The sequence below is a fragment of the Danio aesculapii genome, chromosome 23 (genome assembly GCF_903798145.1).
Source record: "Danio aesculapii chromosome 23, fDanAes4.1, whole genome shotgun sequence".
Lineage (NCBI taxonomy): Eukaryota > Metazoa > Chordata > Actinopteri > Cypriniformes > Danionidae > Danio > Danio aesculapii.
The window spans coordinates 15,533,121-15,548,632 of record NC_079457.1 but is presented as its reverse complement, the minus strand read 5'-3'; the positions used below and the strand labels follow the sequence as shown (position 1 = coordinate 15,548,632).

Genomic DNA, 15,512 nt, shown 5'->3' with positions numbered 1-15,512 from the left:
TCTAGGGTTAGACCAAATTCGTTGGTAGGGTCTGTTTGTAACTTCATTAGTTTTACATGAAAAAGTTCTTCAAAAGCATGTGTTAATCTTGGTGTACGTGGATCTCTATAGACCATTTCAATGTGGTGATGCCATTGGCCCATGAACATTTCCTGCTTGTTGTTTTAACAACTTTAACAAGAGGAAATTCAATTATATCTCAACATTAAAACAGCTGTCCTTACTATATTTATCAATGTGTACCTTTTAGGATTCTTGGAACATACGGAAATTGAAAATGTAAAACAGGAAATACAGTAGGACCATTGTTATTGTTTACATCCCTCAAAATGGTCTATAGCAGGGGTTCTCAACCTTTTTCACTTCGGGGCCCACTTCTTTCTCCGATCAATTTTTGAAGGCCCACCTGTCTGACATTTTCTCTAAAATGTTTGTATAAAATGCTCATTTAAACCTTTATTTATTAACAAATATATGAGAGAAACACAGGTCAACAGGGAGATTGCAAAAGACCTGTTTTAACTGGACTGACTGAATATCTACTACTATTCAAAAATATACAGACAAATGTAAGACACCGTACAGCAAAACACTCTAAATCTGTTGTAACGCGTTGATCTGATGGCGGTTAAGTTTGCAGCTGGATATTATTGGGAGATCTCTGACAGGAACAGTAAACAGCTCCGGCAAAGCGCATCTGAAGCTCATATGCAAGTTTATTTTACATTCTAAAGCAGAAACACCATTGAGCCTCGCTAGATCCTCCTGTATGGGTGCGTGTCCGTTATAAAATACTCACAGGACATTCATTTGGACAACTATGCGCATAAACACATCACGCACTGTGAATGAACAGACTAGTACTAGTTGCAGATGCGATCAAGAGGCTGTTTTTGCGCCGAGTTTGAAGTAATCAATCAGCGAACAGGAGAAAGTGCATTACTTCAATCATGTTAATATTGCATATTAATAATGAAATCCTAAAATAATAGTATAATATTGAGAGCTAATTTTAAACTATCTCTCGGCCCACCTACAGGATCGCCGCGGCCCACCGGTTGAGAATCCCTGGTCTATCGTAACCAATAAAATTTTTTGACTTTTGTTCTTTTTGGTGGGTAAAAATTGTTGAAATGGTTGAAATTAGTGCTGTTAAATAATTAATCCCATCCAGAATCAAAGTTCATATTTACAAAATATATTTGAGCGAACTGAGTATATTTTTATGTATATGAATTTATGCATGAGTAGTAATTTTAGGTATATTTATTTTGTATATTTTTGTTATATGTACAGTATGTGTGTGTATTTATATTATTTATTAGCACACTTTATCTTGAATTAATCATTTGTAAATATGTAAGGGATAATCAATGAATTGATGAATGTTAAATATATTTAAAATATATAATGCGAAGGCAAAGAGTCCTTTGTGCCTCAATGAAGTGCATTTAAAATCCTTTAATACACTGCAAGCTGTTGATTATCCCATAATATAATAATAGTAATAATAAAATAATATAATAGTCATATATAGTTAAGTTATATAGTTAGTTGGTCAGTATGGGCATATATAGCTACAGTATATAGTTATATTAGCTATTTGCACACAATATTTGACTGAATTATCATCAGTAATGACATGTTAGATCTCCTAGTGCCTACTTTGAATCAATCACAGGCAGACATAGATGAAGCATGCCAGCAAGAGAGATTGCATATGCGGATGTAAATAACACAGGCATGTCTAATAGCTCATAGTAACATGTGTTAGCTACTTCATTTGAGCAAACATTTGAGCATATTTGAGAGTTGGTTTATTCCCATCAGTTTCGATAGTTTGGTGATATAACAATATATAGTGTAATAGTGTGAATTTCGAACAATAAATTTGACATTTTGTTTTGGCAAATCTAAGCACGGCATGAGGTATCATAAACTTGGGGAGTCTTAGTCTCTCTCAATTCACTCTCTCAATTCGTTGTTGTGTATGACCAATTTGTGTGATATCATTGATATTTCATTGATTTTCTTTTCAGCTTCCTTCACAGCTTAACACATACCGAGCTGTTCTGGCACTGCACGCTGGAGCTGTTGAATCTGAGCGCCGTGACTCTGTGACTGACTCCTTGAATGTGTAACACACACTCATATCCGCGCTGCCCTGACTGAGGTTGTGGAAGGTTCCGGGCTTTCAGGGTGATGGGTTTCACCTCTCCTGCTGGGATCAGGATCTCCTCAGAGCGCACCAGTTGAGGGCAGTCCTAAAGGAGTGAAGGGAGTGAGAGGTGAACGGGTAGTCAAGGAAAATAAGTAAAATCCCAACCCATCTGAGTGTGCCTAGTAGTGAACATGACAGATGGATGAAAAGAGGTTTACAAAACATGTGTACACAGAAATGCATATACTTCAGCTACAGTCCCTACACCAGGCCTCAGGTGCTCTTTAAAAGCATGGTGATGTGTTGCTCTCTAAAAGCTGTGTGTGGAGACGTCACGCAATAGTAGGTCAGCCAGTGAGAGGTGTCCCTAGTGCCTCTCCGATACTACCTACACTTCCACACATACACACTTCCACACACACACGCACGCACGCGCACACACACACACACACACACACACACACACACACATGAATATAATAAACGAATACATATTTACCAAACTAAATGGGGGCATAAGGGAGACTTGTAGTGTACAAGAAAGAAGCCAGAAATACAGTTTATGCAAGGGCATTGAAAGCAAAGGAAATTAAAAATTAAATAGAAAGAGGAAGCTACATTAAATACAATCGTAAATGTAAGTATTACGTTATTATCTGGCAAAACATAAAAATATATATATATATATTTATACAACTGTCTGTCTGGTTCTCAAGGCTGACTGGCTGAAAGATGTGCGATATTCTGCAATAACAGCACTTGTACAGCCTCTTCACCCTATTACTCCACCCACATAGAGTGACGGTAGATCAATAAACTCAATATTTTGACAAATATTGCAGCTGTTGGACAACATAATGTACTTTTGAGGCTTTTAAGGCGAGAATGTAATTGTTTAGTTTGCAACTATGCAGTTTATTTAAGGATAGTGCCTATTTTAAATATTTACAATTTCGAAATTCAGCGCGTTAGCGGCTATCAGCCTGTCATACTGAGCAGAGCAAAGACGGTTGAAGTTTCGCCACAAGATGGCGACAGAGACCACATAATAAGCCCTTAGGTGAGAAAAACTCAGCGTCATTTTCAAACTACAGCTGATTAAATCCTTCTAAAACAATGTAAGTGACATTCTAAGTCCTTCTCTCTCTTTTGTTTGTTGTAGTGCTGTATTTATACCATAGTAATCCTGTAGTGCTTGCTTTGCTTTGGGTTTTTCAGGGTTAATTATTGTGATATCCTGATTGCAACACAGAAACACTGGGAAATCTCTGTAGACCTGTCATTTTATGCCGATCAGCCTTATAATCTTAAAATGTGAGCAAAATCCCCTGTTTTGTCATCACTTTAGACATTTCACTAGAGAATCATTCAAATACTAGCTCTAAAGTGATGTTTGTAAAGTAGCAACTGTTTCTGCTGTTCTGACCGTCAGCTGGAGATGTGAATGAATGGTGGAAAAAAGTAGTTCCTTGTACAAAAGGATTGATTTGAGTTGAATATGAATCACTTCAAAGAAAGCTAAAAAGTTTGGAAAAATCTGAGGCATAAGTTTGTTAAAGCCGAAAGAGGCCATGGCAAAAGTGGAGACCCAGGTACACACTTACAGAATGTTTTTTACACTGATGTATATGTTACAATTTTGAATTTTAAACAGTTTAATAGTTACAAAACTATGATGAAGTCACAGAATTATTTCTTTGCTAGCTGGAAAGGAATATTTGAACCTACCGATTTACAATATACGAATGCCCTGTTTTTCTATGCTTTATTGGTAATAATGGTCAGGATTGTTGGACAATTATTGCCCTTTTAGCATAAATAAAGGACTGAAACTAGCCAGACAGTAATGTGTGAATTGTGGATAGGACTAAATCTAAAAAAATCTGTATTTTTTAGTAAGTGTACTTTTTTTGTGTTTGTTGTTGCCATAATAAAAAAATTGTAGAGCAACTCATGTTCTGTTATCATAAATATTATAATAAACTTTAATAGGCAAAAGCGTCCGAGATATGAACAAAAGCAAGTGATGCATCAAAGTTTGATTAAAAAAAAATCTTGAATGTTTATAAAAATCCTTATAGTCATATAAATAATTTATAAAAATAATAAAAAAATAATTAGTTTAAAAAGATTGAACGATATTAATGATATGACGTAGTTCCGAAAACTTTCTACAGTTTATCTGTCTGACTTTACGGTCAGTTTCTTTTGACCGCCCCCTGTCATTTTAAAGAATATCACAACAGCAAACGTGGCAAGTATAAAAGCCTTGTCCGTTTCGAGAGGTGCGCGCGCAGTCAGCGGAGGTGCGTGATGCGGCGCCAGGCGAAAATATAAATCCAGTTTAAGGCACTCAGCCTGTGGCCTCGAGCCAACGCACGCCTACCACCAGTCCCGATATACAGCCATATCGCACTACTACTCATGTGATATTGGTCATATATCTTTTTTAATGAACCAAAACCTTGGATATAACCACATAAAATTTATCTATACATTTACAAACCTCTAGGACAGCAGTTTTCTCCCGAAAGTATAAGGTTAAAAACACAAAGATACACATCTACTCAAACACACACATGCAAGCCCTCACAAACAAAATGCAAATGCGCATAGAGTACACACACACACACACACCATGATTGATGGTGTACAGTAAGGCCTTTTTGCCCGTGTGAGTGTTTATTTTGTGCATATGGTTGTGTGTGAATAAGTGGGAAGTTTGTGTGTGCTGAGAGAGAGAATATTCCGGATATCGACTGCTAATTGCTCGCTGTGAGAGGGTGAGCAAGTGTGTTTACCACCTGACAGGGTGTAATGTAGCACATTGATCAGCTGAACACCTGCAAATGTGCACAAACACACACACACACAAAGACACACACACACACACTCTCTCTCTCTCTGGAGCGAAGCGACCGCAGTCTTCACACACACTTTTCAGCAGCTATTATTGGAAGCTCTTCCCCAGAGGGTTGTGATCCTGTAGATTTGCTACTGAGAGCCTCTAACCTCATGCACAAACTGTAGTGTGTTTTTGTTCTAGATACTCTACAACTATCGACCGCCCAGTAAGAATGCAAAAGTGTGTTAATTCGGCCTATCTTTGTTCCAGACTTGCATACAAACGGCACTGCAATTATTTTAGTCTACCAAGTGTGAGAATGGAGAGATAACAGGGGCCAGAGATGGAGACCAGGTGCACCAACAAACTTAACACTTTACTTGTACTGTAGCTCAGTTACCTCATATGCAATATTATGAAATTTACATTTTAATCTTTGTTATTTTACACTTCCACATGTTTAAAACACTAAATGAAAACATTGTTTGGATAAGTCAAGACTTTTGTGTTAGTGTAGTTTTCTTCAAGTGTTCTGGTTTCCCCTGTAGTCCAAAGACATGTTGTATATGTGAATTGAATAAATTCAATTGGCCGTAGTGAATGAGTGTGTGAAAGTGTATGGATGATTCTCATATTGTAAGCTTCAGAACATTTTTGGTTCCCTAAATACAATGTAGCTGTTGTCCAGCTACACTGCTACCAGCTAGAAAAAGTAGCTAGCTATTGGAAAAGCTACACTGTATCATAAGTAGTTGAGCTACTGCCAAGCCATAGATATTTACATTAGATGTCGCCTACGCTGTTGTTGTTGAATGGAAGGAAATTGTCAATAGAGCCGCCATTTTAGAACAGGGTAGCGCTCCTTTGAAATAAATGTGGGACCAAGGTGTAGTGGAGGACTGGCCATTTGGAGACATAGATATGTAAACATATATTCATATATCTATGATCGGGAGGTTACCCGGTGGTCAGTATGGAAATATTTATTTAAATTACAAAAATGATCATTTTATATAACTTTTCTACAGCGATTGATAAATGATCGCACGGGCACTGTCGACAAAGAGCATGTGTTTGTGTGAATGGAAATGTATTATCCATTTAATTGATCTAATCCATGTCCTGAAACACACAGCCTCTGCTGCTTTCACTTCTCATCCTAACGGAGGGAGTAATTCGTTTGTGAATGAATCTCTGTTATGAACGACTAATGTGAACTATCGATATCCCCACGTCTCAATGTGGATTTCCACCTTTCTGATCTAAACGATATATAACATTTGTAATATTCAATAATTTAGGGTGGACACTATTCACATTGAGGCGCAGGCACTGTTATGTTATCAGGCACCTTAATAAGGTACTTCAAAAAATAGCCGCTACTCCACTTAGCTGACAATAATACAAGTTTCTGGCACCGCAGCGTCTTGTTGTCATATTTCATTAACATTTTCGCTGGTTTTCTTCAACAAAACTAGCATAAGCCTAGACTTTAGTGCAAGTTGGTGCTACTTTGCCTTATGGTCAGTGCAGTAAGTGACTGTATTATCATCAATAACATTACTTGTTGAGCATAAAAGTTCGTAACATACAAAAACTTAAAAAACGAAATCTTACCTATGAAACGTTCTACCTTTGTGCTTTGTTTTCTTTGTTTGCTCATTTCTACACCTGTACACAGCGCTAAAGTCCAGCACCTTCACATTGGCTTTAATCTTAACTAGTGCGGTTGAATGACATTTGTCCTGGTAGCACTGTACAAATGAGGTGATATCGACGCATGCTCAGATCTGTATGCGATATCGAGTGTATATATCTATGCCGCCAAGCTACTGAAAAATGTAGCTAAGCTAGTAGTTGAGCTACTTGTAGCTTGTACTCTCCAACACTCTACGTTGCATTATTGCTGAGAATACAACCATATATATATTGATTATACAGCAGTATATGAAAAACTCACTGGCAAAAGCTGTTCCCAATGCTAGAAACACTGGAAGAGAATACTAAATGCTGAATTCTGGGATGGGAGGTTTTATTAATGTATCAACTGTAAGGTGAACTCCTGTCTTCAGAAAATGTTAGATGTGTTTTCTTTATAGATTATCTCTCTGTAAGGCATATAAAATGGCAAAAAAATCTGCTTTGTTTTTAACACTAACCAAGCAAATGCAGCTATTCCTGCTGTTCTATAAGCGCCACCTACAGGTAGAGAGTAAATTTGCATTTCTTTTCAGCCTGTCTAATGTTTTTTTTGGACATGAGGTTGGAATGTAGTGTTCACGAATCTAAAGTCAAATGTACTTTCAAATGCAGGGTTGTCATGATACTGGAATTCGGTACCAATCGATACTGAAATTTTTAAAAAGTCAATTTCCTCCAACACTTGAGCGTTTCAAAGCCGTGATACATCAGCGGATCCTCGTATGTCAGCTTATAGACAAACCAACTGATAGACGTGACTTTGAAACGCTGCAGTGTCCCTGCATCTGTGGTTACACTCAGTAAACAGCGGTGGGTTCGGTGAACTGATGACCTTCCTGGCCAATCACAGTCATTTCTGTTGAGCACATGAACACAATGACATATCAGCGCCGTTTAGGAACACGTACAACAGTGCTCAAATATTAGCGGGAAATGGGCATTTTTAAAAATTCGGTATCATTGGTATAGAATTTCAGTATCGTGACAACCCTATTCAAATTTACTTTAATAATAATCTGAAAATAAAACCACAAAACAAAACTAAGGATGTTCCGATATCCTTTTCCCCCTTCCGATACAAATTCCGATACCTGATCTAAGGGTATCGCTGATACTGAGTACTGAGTACTGAATCGATACCTGAGTGTGTATCTGTAGAAACAGTTAAATATACTACTAGCCCTGTATAAATTGACATAATTAATTTACAGCGTGCTTTATCATAAATTAATCATAAATAAAACGTGAACAAATACATACAGTATCAGATATTAGTATCGGATCGGTTTTGCCGGTACTGATGCCAGAATTTTTGCAGCATCAGCATATAAATACTTCCTAGTATCAAAAATACTAATAGGCTGATACTAAAAAAAAGGTATTGGTATCGAAACAATGCTTAAAAAAATTAGGGAATCAGAGTTGTGAAATAGGTTTCTAAAAAATGAGTAATCAAATCAACCATGAAAAATCAAGATCTCCATGCCACTAATGTTTGTGTTTGTACCTCTGAGGCGTTGACTCGTCCCTCCTGGAAGGAGCAGCTGGAGGGGTCATGTGTGCAGAGGTTCCTGTACTTGCACCAGTGGCAGCGAAAGGAACTGGTCACACAGGAAAGACACCTAAACAGATGGAGAGAGATAGAATAAAGCGTTATTCCCATTCACTGATGTTCCTGATTTATGATCCCAAGCCAGGTTTTGAGGGCACAGAGGAAGAAGTCAGCAGAAAAGCATAGCTCTGGGTTTTAGATTAGCAATGGGGAGCGGGCTGTGCCTTTGAGACCAGCACTGCTGTGTCCTTGACCTTTTGCGGCTTAATGCTGAATAAATTAAAAGAGTGCTGTGGAGATTTGGACAGCGCTGTGCCACTGAAACCCACATACAGATGTAATGCAGCTCGCCAAAGGTTACACCTCAGAAGTACAATTATCACTCTGGTATTGAGCCATACAGACTTACTAAGACATATAGTCATACAGCGACATAGGATTTGCGTTGTATTGATTTTCTAACTGAATATGGAAAAATCTGGCAGAAACTGAAACACTATCTAATGGTAAATGGAATAGTTGTTATAGTAAGTTGCAATTGCGACTTTCAGTGTTCCAGAAAGAAAGGGCTGAATGAGCATTGAGATGAGAATCAGAGCAGTACATGGGAACACCTGTTTAAATGAATTGAAAGTCTAATGAAAATAACTCAGCTACTTTCACTTTGAGGACATTCATATACTTCTTACCCAAGTTATAGCATTACCATTACAATAGCATCATTAAATTAAACTAATAAAAAAATAGAACAAAGTATAAAGAGTTCATATAATGAATTTATTTAATAATTTAATATGTTCAGCATAGTTCAGCATTTACAAATGCATTGTTAAAATTCAAAGGTGTGCTTGTTAACATTAGTTAATGAATGATGATATTTTCTTTACCTCCCGTTAACAACGATCAATAAATATTGTATTGAATGTATTGTTCATAATTTGCTCATGTTAGATAAAACATTAACATTAACTAACAGTAATCTAACTAACGGTATGTTTAATAGTTGCTATTGTATATAAAACAATGGGATGTGATGGATTCGGATTTCTGCCTTCCAATGCGCCTCAGCATGGATCAAAGTTGATCCTTTTTCTCATTACTTTATTAATATGATTATTTGAATCAGTATTTAATCTTGAAATGATTCTGACTGATGAATAAAGTTAACACATTGTTTAATATAATATAAGAATGTTCAGTGCATTTGCCTGTCTCTTTGTAACTCTATTTTTCAGAGCCAATTTCATAACTTTTCTATTTTCAGGACCAAACCAGGTCAGAAGTCATGGAGACCTTGAGTGGAAATGTAGCTTTTAGGGCTAGTTCTACCAGGAAGACCTAATGTCACGTCACTTATCACAATCAGTTCCAACCAATAGCCATGAGACACAAGGAATACCTAATGCCACATCACTCATCACAATTAGTTCCAACCAATAGCTAAGAGACATAAGGAATATATAAGCTGTCCATTCATTTCATTCATTTGGTTGCAGGTACTAACGCAGACGTTCACCCACCATCCTCACCACCACCACCACCAGGTTGGCCTTGTCCAGGGGGAAAGGCTCCATCCCTGCCTTCGTCCTTGGCAGTCATAGCTGGATCTATAAAAGCTTCCAAGTCAAGCTATGGATGGGGCCTCCACCAAAGAAATCCTATGTTTTATTAAATGATACTTCTGTCAAATAATACTCATCAGTATATGTAATTCAATATCATATTTATCTCCCAGGTCTTTCTGGTAGAACTGAATTGCTTGATGATTCAAAACAAATGTTTTCCTATATGTTTTGCAATGTGTTAATACGATCTAAAGTGATTTTGATATTATTATTATTATGTGTTAAGTCTGTTTAAAGTGATTTTCCTTTTCATTCAAGATAGACTTTGTACAGTACGAATATAGCAGCCTGAATGTAGATTATACCGGTTTTTAACCAGTTTTGATAAAGACAGCTGAGAGTACACTCTGCCTTGGGTAAGAAACAGATTCTACTTTGACTGTGTGTGTTTTATTTGATTGTGGATCTTTTCACAGGCCCAGGGTCAGCTCTAAACAGTCTAGTAAGATGTTGTGAATTTGAGATCTGTGTTTTAACCTATTAGGTTAGAAGACCTATATGTATGATGCAGTAAATGACGTTATATGAGAGTATAATTGATTTTGATGTATGATTGGAAGCAATGCGACCTAGGAACTCATTGCGAGTGTTGAAGCTGGTTTCTGCTGATGAAACTGCAAACTATTTTCGGTAAACTTTATTTATTTGAATTTTACTCTGACTCCGGCTCTTCTTCATCTGACAGACTGGTCATTCTTTGGGTTAAAAATGTAAATTATCCTAACAGGTGTATATATTTTAAATATACACTTCAAATTTGAGCATGACATGAATAGGCCTTGCAACCAATCAACTGACAATAATTTCAGAATTATTTCAGAAATGTTCGAAGGCAAAGTTGTTATTTTGGTTGTTATTCAGAAACATGCAATTGGTAAATGTGAACACACTCCTCAGGCGCAACCTGAGGTTAAGTGTTTCATTTAAAGCCAAAATTAAGATAAACCAGGGTTGTGATCCCAGTATCTCTTCACTTCCTGCACACCATCTCTATTTAGCTCTATAATCAGCATTACAGTATGCAGAAGGCAATCCATGGGAGAATACAGTCATACATTATAGGAGCATATGTACATGCATGTATCTGTGTGCAGTGCACTCCATTCATCATTTATATGCAGATGCACAGCTTACAATAAAGCAATTAGATTGGTTCCTGTAATTCTAAAGCATGACTTAATCTATTTCTAGAGAAATGTTACACACACGTTTGATGTTGGGGAATCTGGGAGATGATTCTAGAGCTATAAACCTCTACAGCACACTGGCATCCAAGAGTTGTGTTATATGCGTGCCTGTTAAATTATGCAAAAGACTTTATGCTGAAATATTCATCAGAGCTGTCTCTCTATTGGGCTGTTGGGCTGGCCAACCCTACTGGACAGTACCATTTGTATAGAAATCACGAGTTATAGGGGACCTATTATTCACTTGAACATAAATTATTTATAAAAGAGGGGGTTTTGGCAATGACGACATAGAAGAACCAATTCTGGATGAACCTTCTTTAAAAAAAAAACTCTTAATAAGCACAAGGTTTAAAAAGTCATAACAATATTTTACCACTAGAGGTTTACCACACTAAGGTTTTTCATCAATGGCAAAAAAAGATTTCTGTGTGGAGTTTGCATGTTATCCTCATGTGCGAGTGGGTTTCCTCCAGGTGCTCCGGTTTCCACCACAGTCCAAAGACATGCCAGAGTACATACAGGAATCAGAGAGCCTTTTAAGACCTTTTTTTTATAACTCTTTCCATACATTTTAAGACCTTATAACCACTTTAGGTTTCAACTGGAAACACTGGCGAGATTTTAACTTACAGTATATATACTAAATATTAAAGTGAGAAACTAATCCAAAACTAAAACATTATTCATATACTGAAAAAAAATCTATTAAATCTAGCTAATCCTGCAGGTTGGCGCCTAAAGAACTGCAAAAACAATGGTGTTGGCTTGGATACTGCAGTAAACAAAGCAGCATGATGTCAAATCTAGCAGGATTTTATTGATTTTATAAACTACACAGCATCCTGATATAAAATTTTATAAAATTTAATACCTTGCAAAATAGCATTTAAGACTTTTGAATACTTTTTAAGGGGCTTAAATTTAATTAATTTATCAACTTTTAAAACATTTTAAGACCCCGCGGACACCCTGCATGCGCTATAAGTGAATTGGATTAACTAAATTGGCCATAGTGTATGAGTGCGTGTGTGAATGTGAGAGTGTATGGGTGTTTTCCAGTACTGGGTTGCGGCTGTAAGGGCATCTGCTGCATAAAACATATGCTGGAATAGTTGACGTTCATTCCAACGTGGTGACCCCTGATAAACAAGGGCCTAAGCCAAAAGAATTCACATATTCGTAATGTCAAAATTGAATAAACATATTTGTAACAACTTATTTACATTATGCATTTATAAACTTACGTTATGATCTCCATGAATGTTATTACATGAAATGCAAACCCTAAAGCTCGATATCTCAAAACCGTTGAAAATGCAGACAGAACTTTCAAATTCTGAAACAATGTTTTATTTTTGAGAGTGTAAATGTAAATTACACTGCTGTCACTTTAATACTCAAATTTAACACAAACATGATTTTTCACGCTGCTACATTCACTGACATAACCAAATGTGTTTAACTTTGTGTTTTTACATCATTTGACAGTTTAAGTAAAATAAGATACAAAAATAAACAGTTCAATATTCAACTAACATGCAGGCTGCATGACTCAGAAACAATTTATATCAGTTTAAACAGACGATGCTTTAAAATGAATGCAGTTGATAAACTTTAAGTTTAATCAAGAACTGCAATGTCATGTCAACGCAATAGCCATGGTGTTCTGTCCTTATATGGAAAGTTGGTGGGGAATAGCTCATTTGCATTTAAATAGACACACATGAAAACACTTCCGCTTTAATTTACAACACTTTACAATATGGTTCTATTAGTTAATGATACTTAATGTATTTACTAACATGAACAAAATATGAACAATCCAGCATTTATTAACCAAAGTTAAACATTTACTAATCCATTATTAATATCCAAAGTTGTACTTGTTACCATTAGTTAATAGCAAGAACCAGCAAGGATTGACTTTATCTCCATTAACTAACATTAAAGGTGCAGTATGTATGTTTGACACCCAGTGGCTGAACTAGGTATTGCAAACCTGGTTCAAAACGATTGCAAGCACAGGTTGCCAGATTGATGACACCAACATGTGCTTTATTCAGTGTTAAATGCTAATAATGTGAGTTTGAATACTATTTTACATGACATTTATTGCCATACTACTGAAAGCAGCAGCAGACAGTTCACCTCAGACATTGAAAATAAAATAAACCATTTGAAATGGAACTTCACTGCAAGTCAACACATATCAGTGATTCAGCATGTACATTTAATAATGTTAAAGAAGTTTAATATTAATTAGATTATAAACCTTTCCGTTTCATTGAAGTGCAGTAAGTGCACTATTTTGTGCTTCTGAATGGCTGTATTTAAATTTCTGTCCTGTTTCATCTGGTGTAAACAACCAAATTGCTTATCACTGCAAATCTCGTCACGTAGAGTGTTGTTAGGACACAGGTTACAATGTAACCTGCTCACCTAATGTTTACGTTCATAATATTTATATTGTTTGCTAATTAATAAACACATCATGTGGAACTCTGAATCTGCGTCTCATTTCAGAGTCTGCTACAGTCCACCGGAGGTTCCTGACTGAATGAATGAAATATGCAGTTTTCCACCAAGGCATCCCGGGTGCTGAAATATAAGTGGCTAAAGTCGCATTGGGCGGGTTAAAGGGACCAAAACAAAGACAGCCATTGCAGCACGTAACTCACATTTTCAAAGCAGAATATCTGACTTTAGCATTGTTTTCCAGATAAACAAGAATGTTTCTTAGCATGTTTCTTAAATATCTGCAAACATATTATGGTGTTTTTATGCTTCAGAAGAGTCAAAAACTTACATACAGCACCTTTAAGAATGCTGACTAAATACTGTAATAATTGTATCGTTCAATATTTGTTCATGCTAGTAAATACATCAACTAACATTATCTAATGGATCCTTTTTTTAACCTGTGACCAAAAAAAGTTCTGAGCTGAAACTTCAGGCACATTTTGAAAATATCTGAGACTTTTGTTATATTATAACTTAAAAAGAGACAATTAAAAGCATTTCAATAGAAATGGAGAGTGTGAGGAAATTTGGAAAGTGTGAACGTGCCAAAAACTAAGGCAGGTCGAACACAAGCAAAAGGGCATTCTGCCGCCAACTACTCATAATCCAAGTTGCATTGGCACAAAAGGCCAACGCAGCTCCATGTGAGGTCTGCATGTACAGAAGGATTAAATACAAAGAGTTTGATTAGTTCCAGATCTGTTAGATGCTTCTGCGACATAGAAGAGTAAGAAAATAAAGGGAACGGGAAGAATGGGATGGGGTGAGTCTATCAGAGCCAGCCAATCAGCACCTTCGGAAGCGGCCTCTTCCTGAGCCTTTTAGGAAGCTTCCAGCGACTGTGATCTCCAGCATCGCGCAGCATCTGTTCTCCGCAGAAGGCACGCTTACGAGATGTGGTTACGAGTGCACATTAGAGGCTACGAATGTACGCTAAAACACACATAAACACACACAAGGGGAGTTAGGGAGTGTGCGCGGTGTGTACAAAGACACAAAGCACGATCAGACACAAGCGCCCTCCTGGAGAGAGGAGATGCGGTCCAACTCTCTGCTCTCTGATCAGCCATCACAGCAGATGAAGTGAAATTGAACTGTGACAGACAGCGATGCCCCCATCCCGAGCGCCAAAGCCCACAGAACACTTAGATTCAGCAATTCAGACATCTCAGCCCCGACACTTGAGAAATGTCAAGCAATCAGTCGGCATTTGCCATAATGGATGCTTTTTATAGCCTTGAGGCTCTCGCAAGACACGGAAAAGAAAGCAAAAAAGTGAATCGGGGAGTTTAGACTCGCTGCGAGAATCTGGTGTGGCGCCAAAAGCAGTCTTGATGAACTCTTTGAATGTTTAAAAAAATTGCCCGTGGGCCCCCAACATTCATTTTGTGTGTGTGTGTGTGTGTTGCATAACCCTTTTGAATCATTTGCAGTGTGTGGAGGGAGCTGGCTGAGCTCTGAGACAACGCTGATACTCCACAACACATGGAATACACAGGGCCTGTGAATGTGGGACGAATGCATCATAAAGACAAACATCACTGCAACGTGTCCCCGGATAGATGGCACGACACATCGCATATCTTGTGATGTAACTGAGTCCAGATTGAGTGGTAATGCTGAATGACATTCGCTAAACCACTGTGCAACTCAAATCAAAACAAGCGCACTCAATGGTTAGCAATGTCGCCTCAGAACAAGAAGGTCGCTGGTTCAAGTCCCGGCTGGGCCAGTTGGCATTTCTGTGGGGAGTTGGCATGTTCTCTTCGTGTTTGCGTGGGTTTTGGGTGCTCTGATTTCCTCCACAGTCCAAAGACATGCGCTATAGGTGAATTGGATAAACTAAATTGGCTGCAGGGTATGAGTGCATGTGTGAATGTGAGAGTGTGTGGGTGTTTCCCAATACTGGGTTGCAGCT

General features: G+C 37.4%; 1 protein-coding gene across 1 annotated transcript in view; it reads right to left on the bottom strand.

Annotated features, from left to right (window-relative positions):
* plxna2 (plexin A2) overlaps positions 1 to 15,512 on the bottom strand; it is a 380,453-nt gene that overhangs the window by 125,555 nt on the left and 239,386 nt on the right. Inside the window, exons 9-10 of the mRNA XM_056448621.1 lie at positions 8,215 to 8,329; positions 2,064 to 2,264 (exon numbers count right to left, since the gene is read on the bottom strand). Of these exons, the coding sequence (XP_056304596.1) occupies positions 2,064 to 2,264; positions 8,215 to 8,329 (316 nt within the window). The remainder of the gene's footprint in view (positions 1 to 2,063; positions 2,265 to 8,214; positions 8,330 to 15,512) is intronic.